Raw genomic sequence first — 15817 nt, 5'->3', positions numbered from 1 at the left:
GTGAGGCAGGGCAGAGCAGGGGGTGGGGGGTGGCTGTGACACCAGACAGACGTTTAAGCCTTGCAGCCATGTGCTACAGTTGGTATAAAGCATTATTGTTTAGGGTGTCTGGTGGATGGTTTTGATTTTGGAGAAAGTAGGCCAGATGTGTTTTATTGCATGATCTATGCCTATCCCACACTACTGGACACCATGTCCAAAAAAATGACTTTAAAGCTTCACAGACTCTCCCACCACCCCTGGTCGCGGGGCAACAAGTGCCTGTCATGACAAGAGCATCCTCTCAGTGGCCCGAACATCCCCGGGAGGCCCTTGATCTGCCTGAGCACAGAGGCAATCATTCAGCCCAACTCAACACTGTCTTTTTAAACTGTGTACTCTCTCACTGTATTCCTTCCAATGCAAAATGTGTGTATATTACACTGCTACACCAACTGAAGATCTCTAAAGACAGTCTGGCCTTGTTGGTGACTGACTGATCTGAGATGATCTATTGAATTAACTCCAGTTATAAGTCTGTGGAACCGATGTGTAACCAGAAATCAATATGGTGTCATATTTCTGCTCGCATGTACTTCTCTATATCATCATAGAGACACATACATCTATGGTCAAGTGAATAATCTGGAATCAAATTTAGAGCAAGGGCCTTTTCTTTTGCCTTTTGCATTGCATAATCTTGTCATTAGTTTACCCACAAGGTTTGCTAATGAAAGACCAAATAGTTCCTTTCCATAATCTGCATATCGTTAGCAGGAAAATGAATGGTTTGTTTTGGGAGAGACACTGCCATTAATTAAAATAACGCAGAGCCGTAATGCTATTAACAGCACTATTGTCAAAAGACAAGGGAGCACATTTGTTCACAAATTTCCCTCAGGGACCATGACACAACTGATGCAAAAACACTTAACTGGAGCTGAGGAGTACAACAGCAAAGGAACTGAGGGGATCTGTCATTCACTGGAAAACCAGACAGATAACAACTGACGTATTTGATGTTGAATTTTAATTAATTTGTTTAAAATGTTCTCTGCTGTCTGCACCCAGGACACAATATCCCCCCTGCTCTCCCTCTCACATTGTTCTCTGTCACCAAACACTTTTCCTGAGGAATGTTGTGCAAGTCCTCAAGGGCTATTCACCGTGGGACGGGGGGACTTGAGAGGGGTAAGTGTATGGTGGAGTGATGAATAGTGAAATTAGTGCATACCCCCTCTTTTATTCTGCAGTTCTCCCCCTCCCTGTGGTATGGTCTATGGTGGATGGTCCTCATGAAGTAGAGGGTGTGGACATTAGAGATGGAGAAGGGAGCCTATACATTTAATTCATGCCCCCATCTAAAATCTCCCAGGCCAGGGTAATTTTCAAAACATAAGGTGATACAGGGATTCTGTTTTACAGTGGGGTGCTGCAATATACAGACCACGCTGCTCTGCAGCCTGTGGGTGACTCCTGAGAACAAGATGTATTTCTTGGGTTAGGGTTAGGGTTAGGAAAACAGACAACTACTCTGTTCCGAAAGTTACTTTTTTTTTTTTTTTTTTTTACCATTTCAGTCTGCTTTTCCCATGAAGGAAAAGTCCTATCAGAACCATGGTTAGGGACAAGGAAATTTATCTAGACTGCCATACAGTCTAGGCTTATCTCAAAACAGGAAGTGCTATGCTAAATAGGCTATGTCGATACTTTGATCGTTCCATTTCATGTCTCTGTTTCATTTCATGTCTCTGTTTCATGTCAAATGTGCTGAGTTGATTAATTTCGGAGAGAGAGGGAGATTGAAAGAGAGACAATGTGAGAACAGGAGTATAAAATGGCCCCTCTGACTTATTGTTTGCACTGTGCTGAATAAAAGTGTGCACATGTGAATACATCATAAAGTTGTGCATTTATTCGCTAGAGCCTCCTTAATGAGCATGTCTTTATTTATCTATCCAGTTGTGCGCGCCTCACCATGAGCACATGATACAGGGAATCTAAGGGCCATTCGTGAATTTACAGCGACATCTGCTGGCTAATGATATATTCAAAGAAGATAAACTGAATTAACATGGGCTCAATTTGCAGTTACCAGTCTGATCTAAAGTGCCATAAACTATCTCGCAAGCATAGTCAAGTCGAGTGTAATTGTCTGTAATTAAAAGACATCTTTATTTTGATTTTGGCTCTCATTAAAGTGATTTTGTTGGGAACTGCCAAATTACAAAATCACTTACACTTTTCACAGACAAGGCGTAAGCCTAGTGCTTGACTAATTCACACTTTCAAGGGCAAATTGCCACTGAAGATGCTTTTGAGTCTAGGACTAGGCTTAAGCCTTTGTCTGTGAAACCGGGCCTTAGTGTATTTGGTTCCATACTCTGAAAGGAGTCGATAGACAAGGACAGACTTAAATCAACACTCTGGTTCAGTTTACAGTATCTACAGGAAACATTATGTCACATAAATGAATAAAAGAAAAAGGGATTGTGTGCACAATGCAAAATGGCAACCAACTGATTGCAGCCGTGCCGCAACAGTGGAAGAGGACAATTGGACAAGGAGAAGTGGCTGAATATATATAACAGTGGCTGGAGTATAAACAGAGCAGTATACCAGTTTCATTTAAGATCAAAAACTCTGACTGCTGCGCCATATAGGATACAAGAATACTGGGAACAGATATTTGACGTACCTATCCCATGACATCAGGTTTATGAAAGGAAAGTATTCGGACCCCTTCACTTTTTCCAGATTTTATTGTGTTATAGACTCAATTTAAAATGGATTATTATTATTCTTTTGCCATCAGTCCACACACAATACCGCATAATGATAAAGTGAAAACACATTTTTAGATCCTCCAAATGTATTAAAATTGAAATACAGAAATACCTCATTTACATGTACAAGTATTCAGACGCTTTTCTATGCTATGACACTCTTAAAATTAGCTCAAATGCAAAAATGTTGTCAACAAGTTGAATTGAGTCCATCTTAATGCAAGGATAATAGTTCAGGTGATTTTGGAATAAATATCTTTGTTTTTATAGAGTCTCTGATTTGCATAGGAATCAATTACAAACTGAGCAAATGGAGAGGAACAAAACTGCTCAGAAATGCTACCCTGAGGCCTAGGGAGACTAAGTTGAATGGTGGAGAGGAAAAAACATCATCAGTCACTCTACAAAATTGGTCTATAACCATGTGGCCAAAATAATCCCTTAATGGAAAATAATCTATCTCACATCCATAATTATGTTTGCAACAATGAATTCAAATGATGCAGCAAAGAAAGTGGCTAGAAATGTGTTTATCTGGTTTTTACTACAAAGCATTAAGTTTAGTGCAAATCCAGCACATGCAATGCAGTTTCCGCACCATCCCTCGTGTGAAGAATAGTGGTAGCTGCATCATGTTATGGGTATGTTTGTCACCGGCAGGGACTGGGGAGTTTGTCAGGATCAAGAGAAGATTATTACATTTGCTGAGTTGGTAGTGACAGCCTAATCCACAGTGTGTAATCGATTCCTATGCAAAGCAGAGACTATAAAAACAAAAGCTATTCATTCGAAATCACATTAACTATTATCCTTGCACTCAGTTCAACTTGCTGAGTGACTTGTTTACTCTTAGAAAACGTATTAATTTTTAGGTTAAAATCTGTGCAGGCTCTAAGAATTGAAAGTTTGAGGAACTATGCACAATTGAAAAATATATGGCACAAGGAATCCAAGAGAGGGTGGTATATCGAGAAAGGTGGGAGCAGCTGAGGTGGAATTAGAAAAGAAATCCAAAGAACTATACCAATTAAAATGGAATATATCTTCGCGTGTACAGGAAAAACAACAGCAAAAATACCAAATATACCATAATGGACATAAATTACCATGTTAAAAAATAAAGAAATAAGAAAATACCATAAATAAGTACCTAGTCGATGAAATATATTTGCAATAACTGTTAAAATAAACAAAACAAACCAAGTACTTAGGTCCTCTGATCGGGGGGGGGGGGGGGAGTGGATTGGGCAAAAATATATAAAAAATAATAATTACAATTTCCCTTTTAGGGGAGGGTTGGGGCAGGGACAGAATTGAATAAAATTAAAATTATATTTTATTCAAAGAATAAAGATTTTGCAATTAGCAAAAAGGCATATATGTTCTATGTCCTATATGTTCCAGATAGACACACACAACAAAATAATGTACATTTTATCATTTCATACATAATCATTTTATTTACATGTAAAGTGACAACATTAATGGTACACATGAAAATAGGCAGGCTTCAATCAAAAATGTCAGTGATAAAAAGTTTTATTTTTATTTTCACTATTTATCAACCACCTTGTAAAAGGCATACACCTGCAATATGCTCACTATTGCATGATACAAAAAAGACAGCTTTAAAGCTGCAACCTCACACTTCTCACAGGTACAGCAGACTGGGAAATTATGTCAAGCCAGGAATCACAGCATCTTTGACCAAAAGATGTTTGAAGGAAGTCATAAGTCGGTGCATGCGTACCGGAGTTGATCGCCTCCGTTTGGAGACGATCTCAGGTAGCGTCACCCCGTTCTTCTTCCACTGACGTCAGATCCCAGAGTCTACCTTCAAATATACACAAACATGTGACAGCAGTATAATGTATATCAGGGCTATTCAACTATATTCTTAAGGGGCCCAGATTTTCAAAATGTTATTTGCAGGGGGGCCAGACATTTTCCATATGCATGCGATTATTCTTCCCAAGAACTGTATACACTTGTAAAACCTTGCACAAACACCACTATATTCGTGTAAAGAACCTTTAATTAATATAAATTATTTCAAGTTGAAGAGCCCAGTAGTAGGCCTATATAAGTTCATAGTTTTTTTTATTCTGAATGACACTTTTCTCACGTACTGGATATGAACATCGCACACAGGGACTGGTGCATGAATGCTGATTGACTGTAAACTGGTACCCTGGTGATATTGTTTGACAGTACTCAATGGGCGGGGCAACAGGAGAAAAACGCTTCTCCTATTAGAGGAAATTAGACTCTGGCTCTGCTGTATATTCACGTTAGCATGATTTAGGCACACCTTCTGACATCAACATATGATCATACAAACGAAATTTCTTTCCCTCCAAGTCACCAGAGGCATTTTGATGCTTCCCACTAGGCCTCCGTACACACAGTGCAGTTCACGTGGGCTGGTACAGATCATACCGTATGAGCAGAATGAGGGAGTTGAGTGTAAATTGGTAAATAGAAGGGGGATGGGCGTAATTGGCTAGTCCTCTCGTAGATAAGCCTCTGGGATGTCCTCCTCCTCCTCTGTTGCAGTGGCAGAAGGCAACGTGATCCTTTGGCCGTCTTCTGCATTGGACTCCTTTAGGTTCTTCTCTGCCTCGAGAGAGCGCTGCCGGACCTGCTCAACATGAGACTGGGCCACATGGAGACTGCTGCGTGATGTCACACATGCCTGGTCGGCACCTGAAAACAACACACAAGTTTCAAGTATATTTATCATTACATGGGATTCAAGTATACAATGCAACGAAATGCTTGGGGCAGAGCAGCTCTTCAACATCAACATCAATCAACAATAAAAATGTGATAAAAGATAATGCACACATGCGCACACACACACCATTCTATCTTATCCAATAGTGCAGAAGGTGCATACCTGCGTTGTATGCCGTCTCAGCAGCCAGCTCAGAGAGGTTGATGGCCATCATCCAGTTAGACTCAAACCTCTTACAGTCCTCCCGCAAAACACTCAGCTAGAGAAGGAAAGGCACGACAGGGACTTATTTACAAGGTGAACATCAGTAGACAATAGTGCACCTGGTGCCCATTCCTGTGACAGAAACGACTATACACATAGAGCCCTTGAGTGTGGATGTTTACAGGGGCAGCGAGACATTCAACCAGGGATGTATTATCTGTATTATTTGTATTTTGTATGCTGCATTGTCAAGGAACCGAGCCCAAGAATTTTACTCCCTGCACTCGTGTATGAACTTGAAACTTGAGGTTGCCAGCTCTGACGACACATACCTCCTGGCGCTGACGGACAATAACCTGCCACACAGCCTCCTCCTCTGCAGGGGCCAGCCTGCTGGCTGAGGCAATATAGTGCTTCTGTAGGGACACGAGTGTGTGTATGGCCTAGAAATGAAAAGCAACATTAACACAGACACAACACAACAACACAGGCATACACAAACCAGGCGTGCATTGCTGTCTTGAGATTTTGAAGCCTGGGCACCAAAAGGCATGTTTCCCCAGGGGTCCCGGTAAAATAAATCCATCCTTCTTGACATGCAATCAATGTAAGTGTGTAATAGGCAGGACAGCCTCCAAGGGCATTGTTATTGGCCAATCTACGTAGGACAGTGAGTGTGGGAGCATTGCTCTTGGGGCGGGGTATGGTCTCTTCCTCCCCCAACAGCAATATTCCAACACAGCTAAGATGGGAACAAGATCTAGGCGTAGCCCTCACCACAGCTCAATGGGACACAACCTTTAATATCAATCTCTAATTCTGTAAGATTGAGAATTATCCTCCACAGTGCTTGCATTACTCCTAAAAAAGATGGACCAAACTCTTTCAGATGGGAGTTGGCATGGCTGTGGCTACACGTATCCATGTACGGTGGCACTGTCCAGTTATTAAAACATGATGGAGAGAGCAGCCAGCTCCCTGCAAGAATATGACTCTGGACTCAATGGTCTCTAGGATACGATCAAGACCTCTTTAGAACACCCCTCTTTCTTTTTTGTTGAAGGAAAGCATCTTGTGTGCATAACAGTGCAATTTTTCAGAGGAGGCGGTTGACAAAATCGTAGACTCGTAAAAGTTTGCTGTTTAATTTTGGACAATAACATACTCCCGATACAGAGTTGAGGGTGCTAGCAGTCCAAGGAAGTTCTCTAGATTGGTAAAGCATATTAGCTTAAGAGAGGATTTTGTGGGGGCAACATGCAGAGATGCTTTTTCTCTATGGCATGTTCAGGGCTACAAAAAAGCTGTGTGGAACACACATGAATGGAAGAGTCTGCAGTTTGCCATGGAACACCATCTACTGTATATCGTTTCACTAAGTGTCATTCAACTCATATGCAGTGACATGGCAGTCTGCCAGGCTAATGGCAGCTGAGAAATGCTGGTTACCTTGACATAGTGCGTGAAGGAGTCCACCAGTGCCAGGGTGGTCTGAGAGAGGAAGGTGTTGGTGCTGTCCGTGACCAGAGAGGAGGCCCTGCGGATCAGGGCCTCATGGGACAGGCCCTCCTGGTTCTGAGAGGAGGCCAGAGGGAAGGAGTTGGATGGTTAGCTGCGTTCGTTTAATGTTCCACTGAACAGGACCATGAAACAGATACATGCATCTACTGCTGGCTTGCTATGCCGCATGATTGTAATGACAATAACTAGTTGAAATGTGTGATAAAGCATCAACCTGTGCGAAGGGCACTGCGCAGAGCCCGCCAGTAGCAGTCAGGGAAATCCAGTTCTTTCGAATTGTCGTGGGGAATTTCGCGACTTGGCGACCCACCAACACCCCGCCGACGCTCATAAGATTTGAAGCGTACCTAGAGCATATGACAGAAATGTTAAACCACTAACGGACTGAATAATTATAATAACCTTCCATTTTAGCACTTGCTAGGGACGAGTAAACATGAGAACCACACCAGGCTAACATTAGCTAGCTGTCACAGGCGAGAGGAAAAGCTCTTTTGGATAAAATCTTTCCTACAGGCATAGCTGTATGTTAGGGAACACTTGTCACGTATAATCAAGAAAGTTATATTTGTTCTTGAAATCCTGATGAGATAGTTTGTCAAGTTACCTCAAACCAAAACAAAACACACCCCTCCCCAACGCCGCCATATTGGCCTGGAACAAGTGGAAGTTGGTGCGACGACATAAAACTACCCCGGGAGAAGCGACAGCAAGATTTTGGGCCTGCTGTCTTGAGAAATAGGGATATCCGAATCTCTGTTCTCTGAGCTCCAATAGTGGAACTCCGCCCGTCTATTTCCCGTCAATGTACATTTTATGTAAATGACGATTTCTTCAAAATAAGGGGTCATGGAACCACAAAACATATGCTAATCTTTTTTTAGGGCATTTCTGCTTTATTGGGATAGAGACAGTAGAGATTGACAGGAAGGATGGGAGAGAGAGGAGGGATGACATGCAAGATAGGTCGAATCGAACCACGAACCTTGCTACGCCACTAAGCGCCCTTATGATATAGCGCCGTTATGATATATAACAAATATATATCAATCATAACCATATAATATTTGGTATAGTATTGCCCCAGAAGGGTTTGTAATTGATCTTCTATCCTAATTATTACTATGAAATGGTATTGCCCCAGAATAATGGATTGTACAGAGCTATATATTTCAGTACATCTCTGGTATCACTCTACTCCTCAACACTTCCAGAATCTATTTACTGCTATTTCCTGCCATATAGCATCTATCTGAAGTGTACGGCTGGAATAGCCAAAAAATAGCCAGAAACATTTGCTGAGGCAAGCCCACTAATACGAATAAACAATACATATGAGCAATAACAATAGTTGGACTATCTCTGAAACATAGTTAGATCATCCAAAAATGTCCAAAAATGCATGTAGGAGACTAGCAAGCGAGCTAGTTCAAGCTAAAGCTAACAATGCTACCATTGCTACTAATGGACTAATAGTCATGCCATTATAGATACATTTGTTGACTGTGTCTACTGTAAAACGTAATTAAATACCCGCTTCGAAGTCGCCGCCCTCTCAACGAGGGGGAGCAAAAAATAAAACACGAACAACCTGTCGTAGAAACGGCAGTCCGCAGTCCAGCACTCTAACAGCCGATCCTGAAAAACACCGAGGCATTTTTCAGTACCTTTCGTTGCTAATGGAGCCCCATTTGCAACAATCCTATATTTCCCACTTTTCTGATTTGTTTTTCACCTTTTCAAATTGCAATGACGTTGCTAAATGTAATCATCAGTCTAGTTAATTTTTCAGTGCCTTTCGTTGCTAATGCTAATGGCTTACTGATGCTAATGGCTTACTGATGCTGGCTGTCAGAACATCAGCTGGGTCACGTCAACGTAAACGTCAACAGAAGTGTGTTGCTAAGTAGCGCTGGATCGAACACACCATAGAATGTTGTTATTGATTCTATGGAATGTTCAATACGCTCCAGATAACAACACACTTCAGCTGATGTTGACATCGACACAAGCCAGCTGATGTTCTGAGAGCTAGCATCACTAAGCCATTAGCATTAGCAACGAAAGGTACTGAAAAATTAACTAGACTGATGATTACATTTAGCAACGTCAGTGCAATTTGCGATCGTGAAGAGGAAAGCGACAGCGACTTCGAAGAGGGTATGTGACATTTAATTACATATTAAAGTAGACGCATATCTAACAACTTGTTTTTGCAATGACTATTTTGCCAGTTAGAAGCAATACTAGCATGTTTAGCTGCTAGGTGGCTAAGTAACCCGCTGACAGTATCTACAGGCGTTGCTAAGTGTTAGCTCGCCAGCTTTAGCTTGAACTAGCTAGCTTGCTAGCCAGCTCCATGCATTTTGGCAAGGAATGTACATTTTGGACTTAGGGTTAGCAACACATTAAGTGGTTCTATGTCATTATTGTCCTTATGTAGAGAGGACTGACCGGGTCCAGGTGGAGGCCTTGGCTGTGCTGTTGGTGGACGTTGAGCAGGGTGTGGTCGTGGAGGATGTGCAGAGCTTCCTTGAAGTATTCCTTGAAGCTTCCTTGAAAGAAAACAATTTTAAGTTTGAAACAGTAACACAGAAAGGAAAAATTAATTATGTTTCTGTGAGATTTTGAAATCTTTTGTCTGCTTTATTTTTTAGGAGACCACAGGTTGCTGGCAATTGATTCCTTTCATATACAGCCCCCTGTACTGTGGGCCTGTCATGATTAGGGTAAGAAAGATACAAACACCCAGGTCCATTCATCACTGTTACAATGTTCAGAATGAACGAAAACGAAACATTTGCAGTCAGTGGATTTTAGCCTACATCCTGGTCATACATTTTACGGTCATTGTGTCATTATCAGTTATTCATCAAAATTCTCTTAGTCAACTCAGGTGTATGTGAAGAGGGCATGAGACAGATGGGATAACCACAAGGTTTATTAATTCAGACAAGAATCTGCTCAAAGCTGCACTCACACACTGCAATAACAAAAGCAGCACATACTGTATGTTAGGCTCACTGTCTTGCTTAGAGTCAAGTTACCTCTGAGCCAAGTCCTACCCGAAAACATTCAGGTTTCCAGGCATACCACGTGAAAAACACCAGCAATCACCCTTCTTGGGGCTGTTACACCCTGTTACTCTGTGATTGGTAGCTAGATTGAGACATGTGATGGCGTTATGACTCGTGGGTGTGTTGATGTCTTATATGAGGGCAAATCCTACAGCCATCTCACTCCATTCCACACAAACTCAGAGACACACACAAAGCATGAGCCTCTGACTCCCTGTGCTGTGAGTATTTCTGCATAACAATAATGTATTGATTATATAATGAATCTTTGGAATATATCTGTTTGTTTCAGAAATATGGCAATGTTTATGTTTGGAATTCTAGATCATCCATTCAGAGAGGGAAAAATTAGAGGGCAAATCTAAGTCCACAGTTGAGAAGGCTCCGGGTACATAGATGTATACAAGATAGAAGGTCTAGTCGATCTGGGGGTTCCTTGCATTGTTGCATAACAATACATTTTTAATTCACATAAATGGTTGCCTGTCCACAATATCACAGAATAAGATAGGATTATCTAAAAAGGATTTGGTCTCTGTTCTTTTTTTATTTTTATTTTTTAAAAACATAATCAGTAAACCATGACTGACAAACCATTTTCCACCGCCCATTCTGTTTGAGTTATAAATGATATAGGCGTTAGGACATGGCAAATGGTCACTTCTCTGTCTTTATCAGTGTTGTTTCTTTACAGATTCCTGTGAGACCATGAATAATTCAACAGGAGTTACCCTCCTGAAGCTGTATGGGATGCCTATGAAGGCTGTCTTTTCCATGACACCATGTCTCCTCTTCCTCTATGTCAACGGGGTCATGCTATTCACCTTGATGAGTAAGCCAGTGTTTCAGGAGACTTGCCGCTACATCCTGTTTGCTCATTTGCTTTTCTCTGATTCGCTCCACCTTGTGATATGTATGGTGTCGTACCTGCTTGCTGTGACCCGGGTGAAAATGATTAGCTATGTGTGTGTGACTGTTGCTTTTCTTGCCGGAACCATCGCATCGGTCGCCCCTCTCAACCTGGCTGTGATGTCACTGGAGAGGTATGTGGCCATCTGTTACCCACTGAGGCATGCTCAGATTGCCACCAACAAGAACACAGGTGTGGGCATTGCTGTGGTGTGGGTACTGGGCTCCCTAAACTACCTCATTGAACTCATTGTGTTTGTCTCGATTGAGTCCAGATCTGTTACTATGCAGGTCTTCTGTTCCAGATACACTCTCCTTCAGCTCAACATTTTCAGAAACATGAACAAAGCCTTCACCACTATCTACTTTGTGACAGTTGGAGTCATCATTATCTACACATACATTGCCATTTTGGTAACAGCCAAGTCTGTTTCCTCTGAAAAAACTACAGTCAGTAAAGCCCATAAGACAGTGCTGCTGCACCTGATTCAGCTGGGCCTATGTCTGTCCTCCACCCTCTTTAACATGATTAACTCTATGGTGCGCTGGCGGATGGACCCTTTGACTGTCTTACATATTCAGTATGTTCTGTTTTTAGGCCTAATCATCTTCCCCAGGTGTCTGAGCCCTCTCATATACGGCCTGAGAGATCAGACTTTCAGACACATTTTCTTATACTATTTTACCTTTGGCCTCAGAAACCAGGTAAAGCCAGCAGTCAGTGTATCATGATGTACTGTTATGATACATAGACCACTGCAGGTGCTCTTGCGATTGTTATTTGTTGTGTTATTGTTCTTTGTGGATAAAGGGGATTGGTACATCAATTCTATGACTTTGAAATGATTGATTTATGAGAAACATCTGTGTTAAAAAAAAAAAGCAAATTAATTAAGAAACTACTCAGGAGACATCTTGCAGCACAACACCTCTCATCTATCTAAATCAAATCAGTGCATATGATATTAATGTTATAAATATATGATATATATTTACTTTTTGTTTTTTTAACAAAAAGTACGCAACAGCTAATGGGGGATCTGTATAAATAAATAAACTACATAGCCATGGACTCTTGAAGACTTATGAATGCCTCATGAGCTTAGTTTACTGTCTAATGGCGACTACACATGATGAGAGGCATGCGCTGGACTCAACACAACAGCATCTCAAACCTCTGCGGCCACTTAGGGAAGCTGATTAGTAAGTGCAGCCACATCCTCCATTGAAAAACAATGCCGCTTTACCCCATCAGAACCCAAAATATAAGCTTGTTTTACTCCATTGTTTGTAAATAACAAAAAATTTAAACAAACACTGTTTAGCTTAAAATCATGGTTTAACTATAATTTTGATCTCATGGATGGATGGTCAGTCCATAGCTCCGTCCGAATTTGAGAGCTTGCATTTCCGGCCCGTAGCTGTTTAAGTGGCTGGGTGATCACTTTGTTGTTGTTTGAAACCCAGATTGCCCCTTTAAAGATATCAGTTAGTTTGCAAATAAATTAAACATACAGTGGAACATGTTGTGTATTATATCAAATTCATAAAAAAATAAAGATGTATACTGAAGAAATGTACTGTATACTGTTGTAAATGATCTTCTATTTGTAGGGGGGCAAATAGTTTTGAGGTTTTTATAGTTTAGTTTGGAACGGTTTACCTGATTAGTATCAATAAGCAATAATTTTCGGGGGGAGGGGGGTTAGTAAAGTGTGGAGAAAAAAAGGAACTGCCCAATGTCAACAGCATACCACCTCATCTGTGAAACGTAGTGGAGGGGGTGTTAATGTTAGGGTATGTATATCTGCCACAAGAACTGGCTAGCTGACTAATATATATATAACTAATCCTAATCTTAATTGAGTATGTAACTGCTCATGGCAGTAGCAGAGTGTATTCTGAAGTGTACAGAAACATCTTGTCTGCTGGAGTACAAGCAAATGCCTCCAAATTCATTAGATGGCGCTTCATCATACAGTAAGACAATGACCCAAAAAGTGTAAAGTCAATCTTTTTTTCAATCAAATTCAATTTATCATGCATTTCACTTCCAAATGATAAGATTTTAAGCAAAATTACCTGTCCCATTACTTTTGGTGGCCTAAAATACGGGGACAATATCAAAAAAGTGTTGTAATTTCTGAATGCTGAAACTTTTTTTTTTCTCCATAATACATGACTTTTAGCCATATTTTGAGAGATTCTCTGAAGTTGAAAAAGTCCAGGCAGGTTTCTAGTAGTTGTCTAAAGTAATCTCTAATATATCTTCCTTGTAGGAATCCTGTCTGCTATGATTAATTAAAACATGCTAATAGTGGATCTTTGATTAAATCATAAAGTATGTGTTATACCTCTATTGGAATGCCCTCCAGGCCTGGTGTTTTCCCTGTCTGAAAGGAGTCAATTGCTTACCAGAGTTCTATTATCTATTTTGTGTTGTGTTTGACATGGTTTTTAGGTAACAAATTGTCACAAAACTTTTTATCAAGTGAAGTTGGAGGAACTTGAAATGGAAACAATTATATATTTTGCTCCTTCAATCAGTATATCCTTTTTTTGGTAGCAATTCTATCTTGAAGGTTCAGGAACAACCTTTTTCCCTATTCTCCATCCAGCTTGCCCAGTTTTTTTTTAGATAAATAAATTCTCAAACTCTTTTTGTTTTACCTCTAAGTTATTCAGTATTTATGTAGAACATTTAACAACCGATATGATCTATTGTCTGTCACACAGGGATGAGCAAAGCATTGTGAATCATTATTAACCATAAAATATATTTTGGAGTCAGATATAACGTAATGTTAACTTGTGTTGATTGGTCATGTGACCACTCTTGTTGAGTTTTCTTCATCATGTTTATAACCGTTTGAAGTTGTACTTGGGAATGAATGTATGTCTTATTCTTAACACGTCCTCTATTCTTCAGTGTTTTATTTCCAATTCTTCACTACGGCTGAGGAGTTCCCCTCTGACCCACTCTCCTACCCCCTCATTAACTACACACATCAATATTTAATGTGATGATTCAACTTCTAATCTTAGGCTTAATGAATGCTCTAAGTCAATATTTACATCATTAGGCTATGATTATGTCAACTGGGATTCCTGGCTAGTCTGTAGAGAAGGGATGCTGTTTGCACTAAGGCTGGAACTGTATACGGCTGACCTCTGTTGGGGCTCAGTGAGACAGGCAAATAGGCCTCTGTCACAGAGATTAGAGTTACCAGCACTGACCCTCAATACCTTTAACTATGGACCTAACAACTCAACAATCTATCTGGACAAGTGGTGGAGGAGAGAGAACAAAAGAACAGACACATCTTGCCGACAGGAAGGTGGATAGGTGTGAAATGTTCAACGCTGATTGATCAATAGGATATCATAGGAAGTCTCCCCATTGTTCTTTCTCCCCATTGTTCTTTCCCCGCTAGCACAAGCCCGTCAGGTGGTAGACTTTGTGACTCCCACAGATAGACCCCCCCGTCTTTGTGTCTGGCGTCTTCGTGTCAAGAGGCTTAGAAGAGGCTGTCGCTCTTAGACAGTCAGGATAGAAGTACAGATACTATAATTGCCGATGACCTAGAAGAGTTGCAGCCCCTCCCACCTAACAACCAGTACTTTACAGGGATTGGCTTAAATGACAGTCTCTCAACAGAAACTAGCAGTAGTTCCAGCCTATAGGCTTCTGGCAGAATGACTTCACCAACACGCTTGAATCTTTTTTTTTTTTTACTAGTCGAGACAGAAGTTCCACCACCAAAGTCAAAATATACTTTGTTTATAAGACAAACACAGTTCTAGTGGCAGCTATACATGCCCAAACCTAACACTCCCTGCACCATGTTTCACAGATGAGGCGGTATGCTGGAAATCCTGGGCAGATCCTTTTTTCTCTCGAAAATGTCCAATTGCAATCACTCTGTACTATACTAATATTAATCTTATCTGTCTACGATACCATTTTCCAGACCATCCTTTTTTAGGATAACGAGTTTGCACCTTGCAGTGAAGCGTCTTTCTTCTGACTGGTGGTTATTATTAGTTATGGTGAGCAATCTTCGATCATCCACTGTGGAAGCTCACCAGTGCTTTTGTTTATTTTTTAAACAAACTGCTGATTTTGGCAAGCCTAACGTTTTGCTTAATGTTTCAGATTTGTCAGCCTAATAATGGCTTCCTTGACTTTCATTGACACCTCTTTGGTCCTCATGTTAACAGACACCAATAGCAAACTCCAAAAGCAAATCCAAAGCCTAAAATCAATACTAGTCATTGACTGCTCATCAGGCTTGGAATTTCGTCATTTTAGGGGCAAGGCCATTTGGCCTTCCCGTTCACATTTTTTTTAAGGGCACAAAGGCCACATGACAGGGCACAAAGGCCGTTGGGTTAAATTACGCTGGTTTTACCTTTCAGACTAATACCTTAACATTCTCATTCACCAAGAAACATTAATTATGTATTAAAACATTTGTTTTAATTTAAAAACATTGAAAAACAAAAGAAATGTCATAATTTGAGTTCAAAAAGCCCAGAAATTCATATAAGAAGGATTCCAAAAGTAACCCCTACAATTGACCAAAGTAACTGTATTCTAAATA

The 15817-nt window shown here is 40.7% G+C and overlaps 2 protein-coding genes across 2 annotated transcripts; one reads left to right on the top strand and one right to left on the bottom strand.

The window, feature by feature from the left end:
* Positions 1 to 4199: 4199 nt before the first annotated feature.
* On the bottom strand, positions 4200 to 7876 carry diablob (diablo, IAP-binding mitochondrial protein b). Its single transcript, XM_083665548.1, has 6 exons — positions 7835 to 7876; positions 7442 to 7574; positions 7156 to 7281; positions 6039 to 6149; positions 5665 to 5761; positions 4200 to 5471 (listed from the first exon to the last, which is right to left on the bottom strand). Exons 1-6 carry the CDS (start codon positions 7873 to 7875, stop codon positions 5269 to 5271), a joined length of 711 nt encoding a protein of 236 aa, XP_083521674.1. The 5' UTR covers position 7876; the 3' UTR covers positions 4200 to 5268.
* A 3136-nt stretch (positions 7877 to 11012) lies between these two features.
* LOC310801302 (odorant receptor 131-2-like) lies at positions 11013 to 11945 on the top strand (the record flags this gene model as incomplete). The annotated part of the gene is made up of 1 exon (XM_083665297.1): positions 11013 to 11945. The coding sequence occupies one exon, from the start codon at positions 11013 to 11015 to the stop codon at positions 11943 to 11945; it is 933 nt and encodes a 310-aa protein (XP_083521423.1).
* Between the last annotated feature and the right edge of the window lie 3872 nt (positions 11946 to 15817).

Source organism: Argentina silus, assembly GCF_951799395.1.
Source record: "Argentina silus genome assembly, chromosome: 2".
Lineage (NCBI taxonomy): Eukaryota > Metazoa > Chordata > Actinopteri > Argentiniformes > Argentinidae > Argentina > Argentina silus.
Note: the sequence above shows the minus strand (reverse complement) of the source record. Positions and strands in the feature narration are given on the sequence as shown.

Excerpts from the sequence above, each read along its gene's own strand:
- diablob (XM_083665548.1), bottom strand. The coding sequence starts at position 7,875 with ATGGCGGCGTTGGGGAGGGGTGTGTTTTGTTTTGGTTTGAG. Across the intron at positions 6,150-7,155 it reads CCTTCACGCACTATGTCAAG|GCCATACACACACTCGTGTC; the intron begins GTAACCAGCATT and ends TTTCATTTCTAG. Across the intron at positions 5,472-5,664 it reads TGAGACGGCATACAACGCAG|GTGCCGACCAGGCATGTGTG; the intron begins GTATGCACCTTC and ends TGTTGTTTTCAG.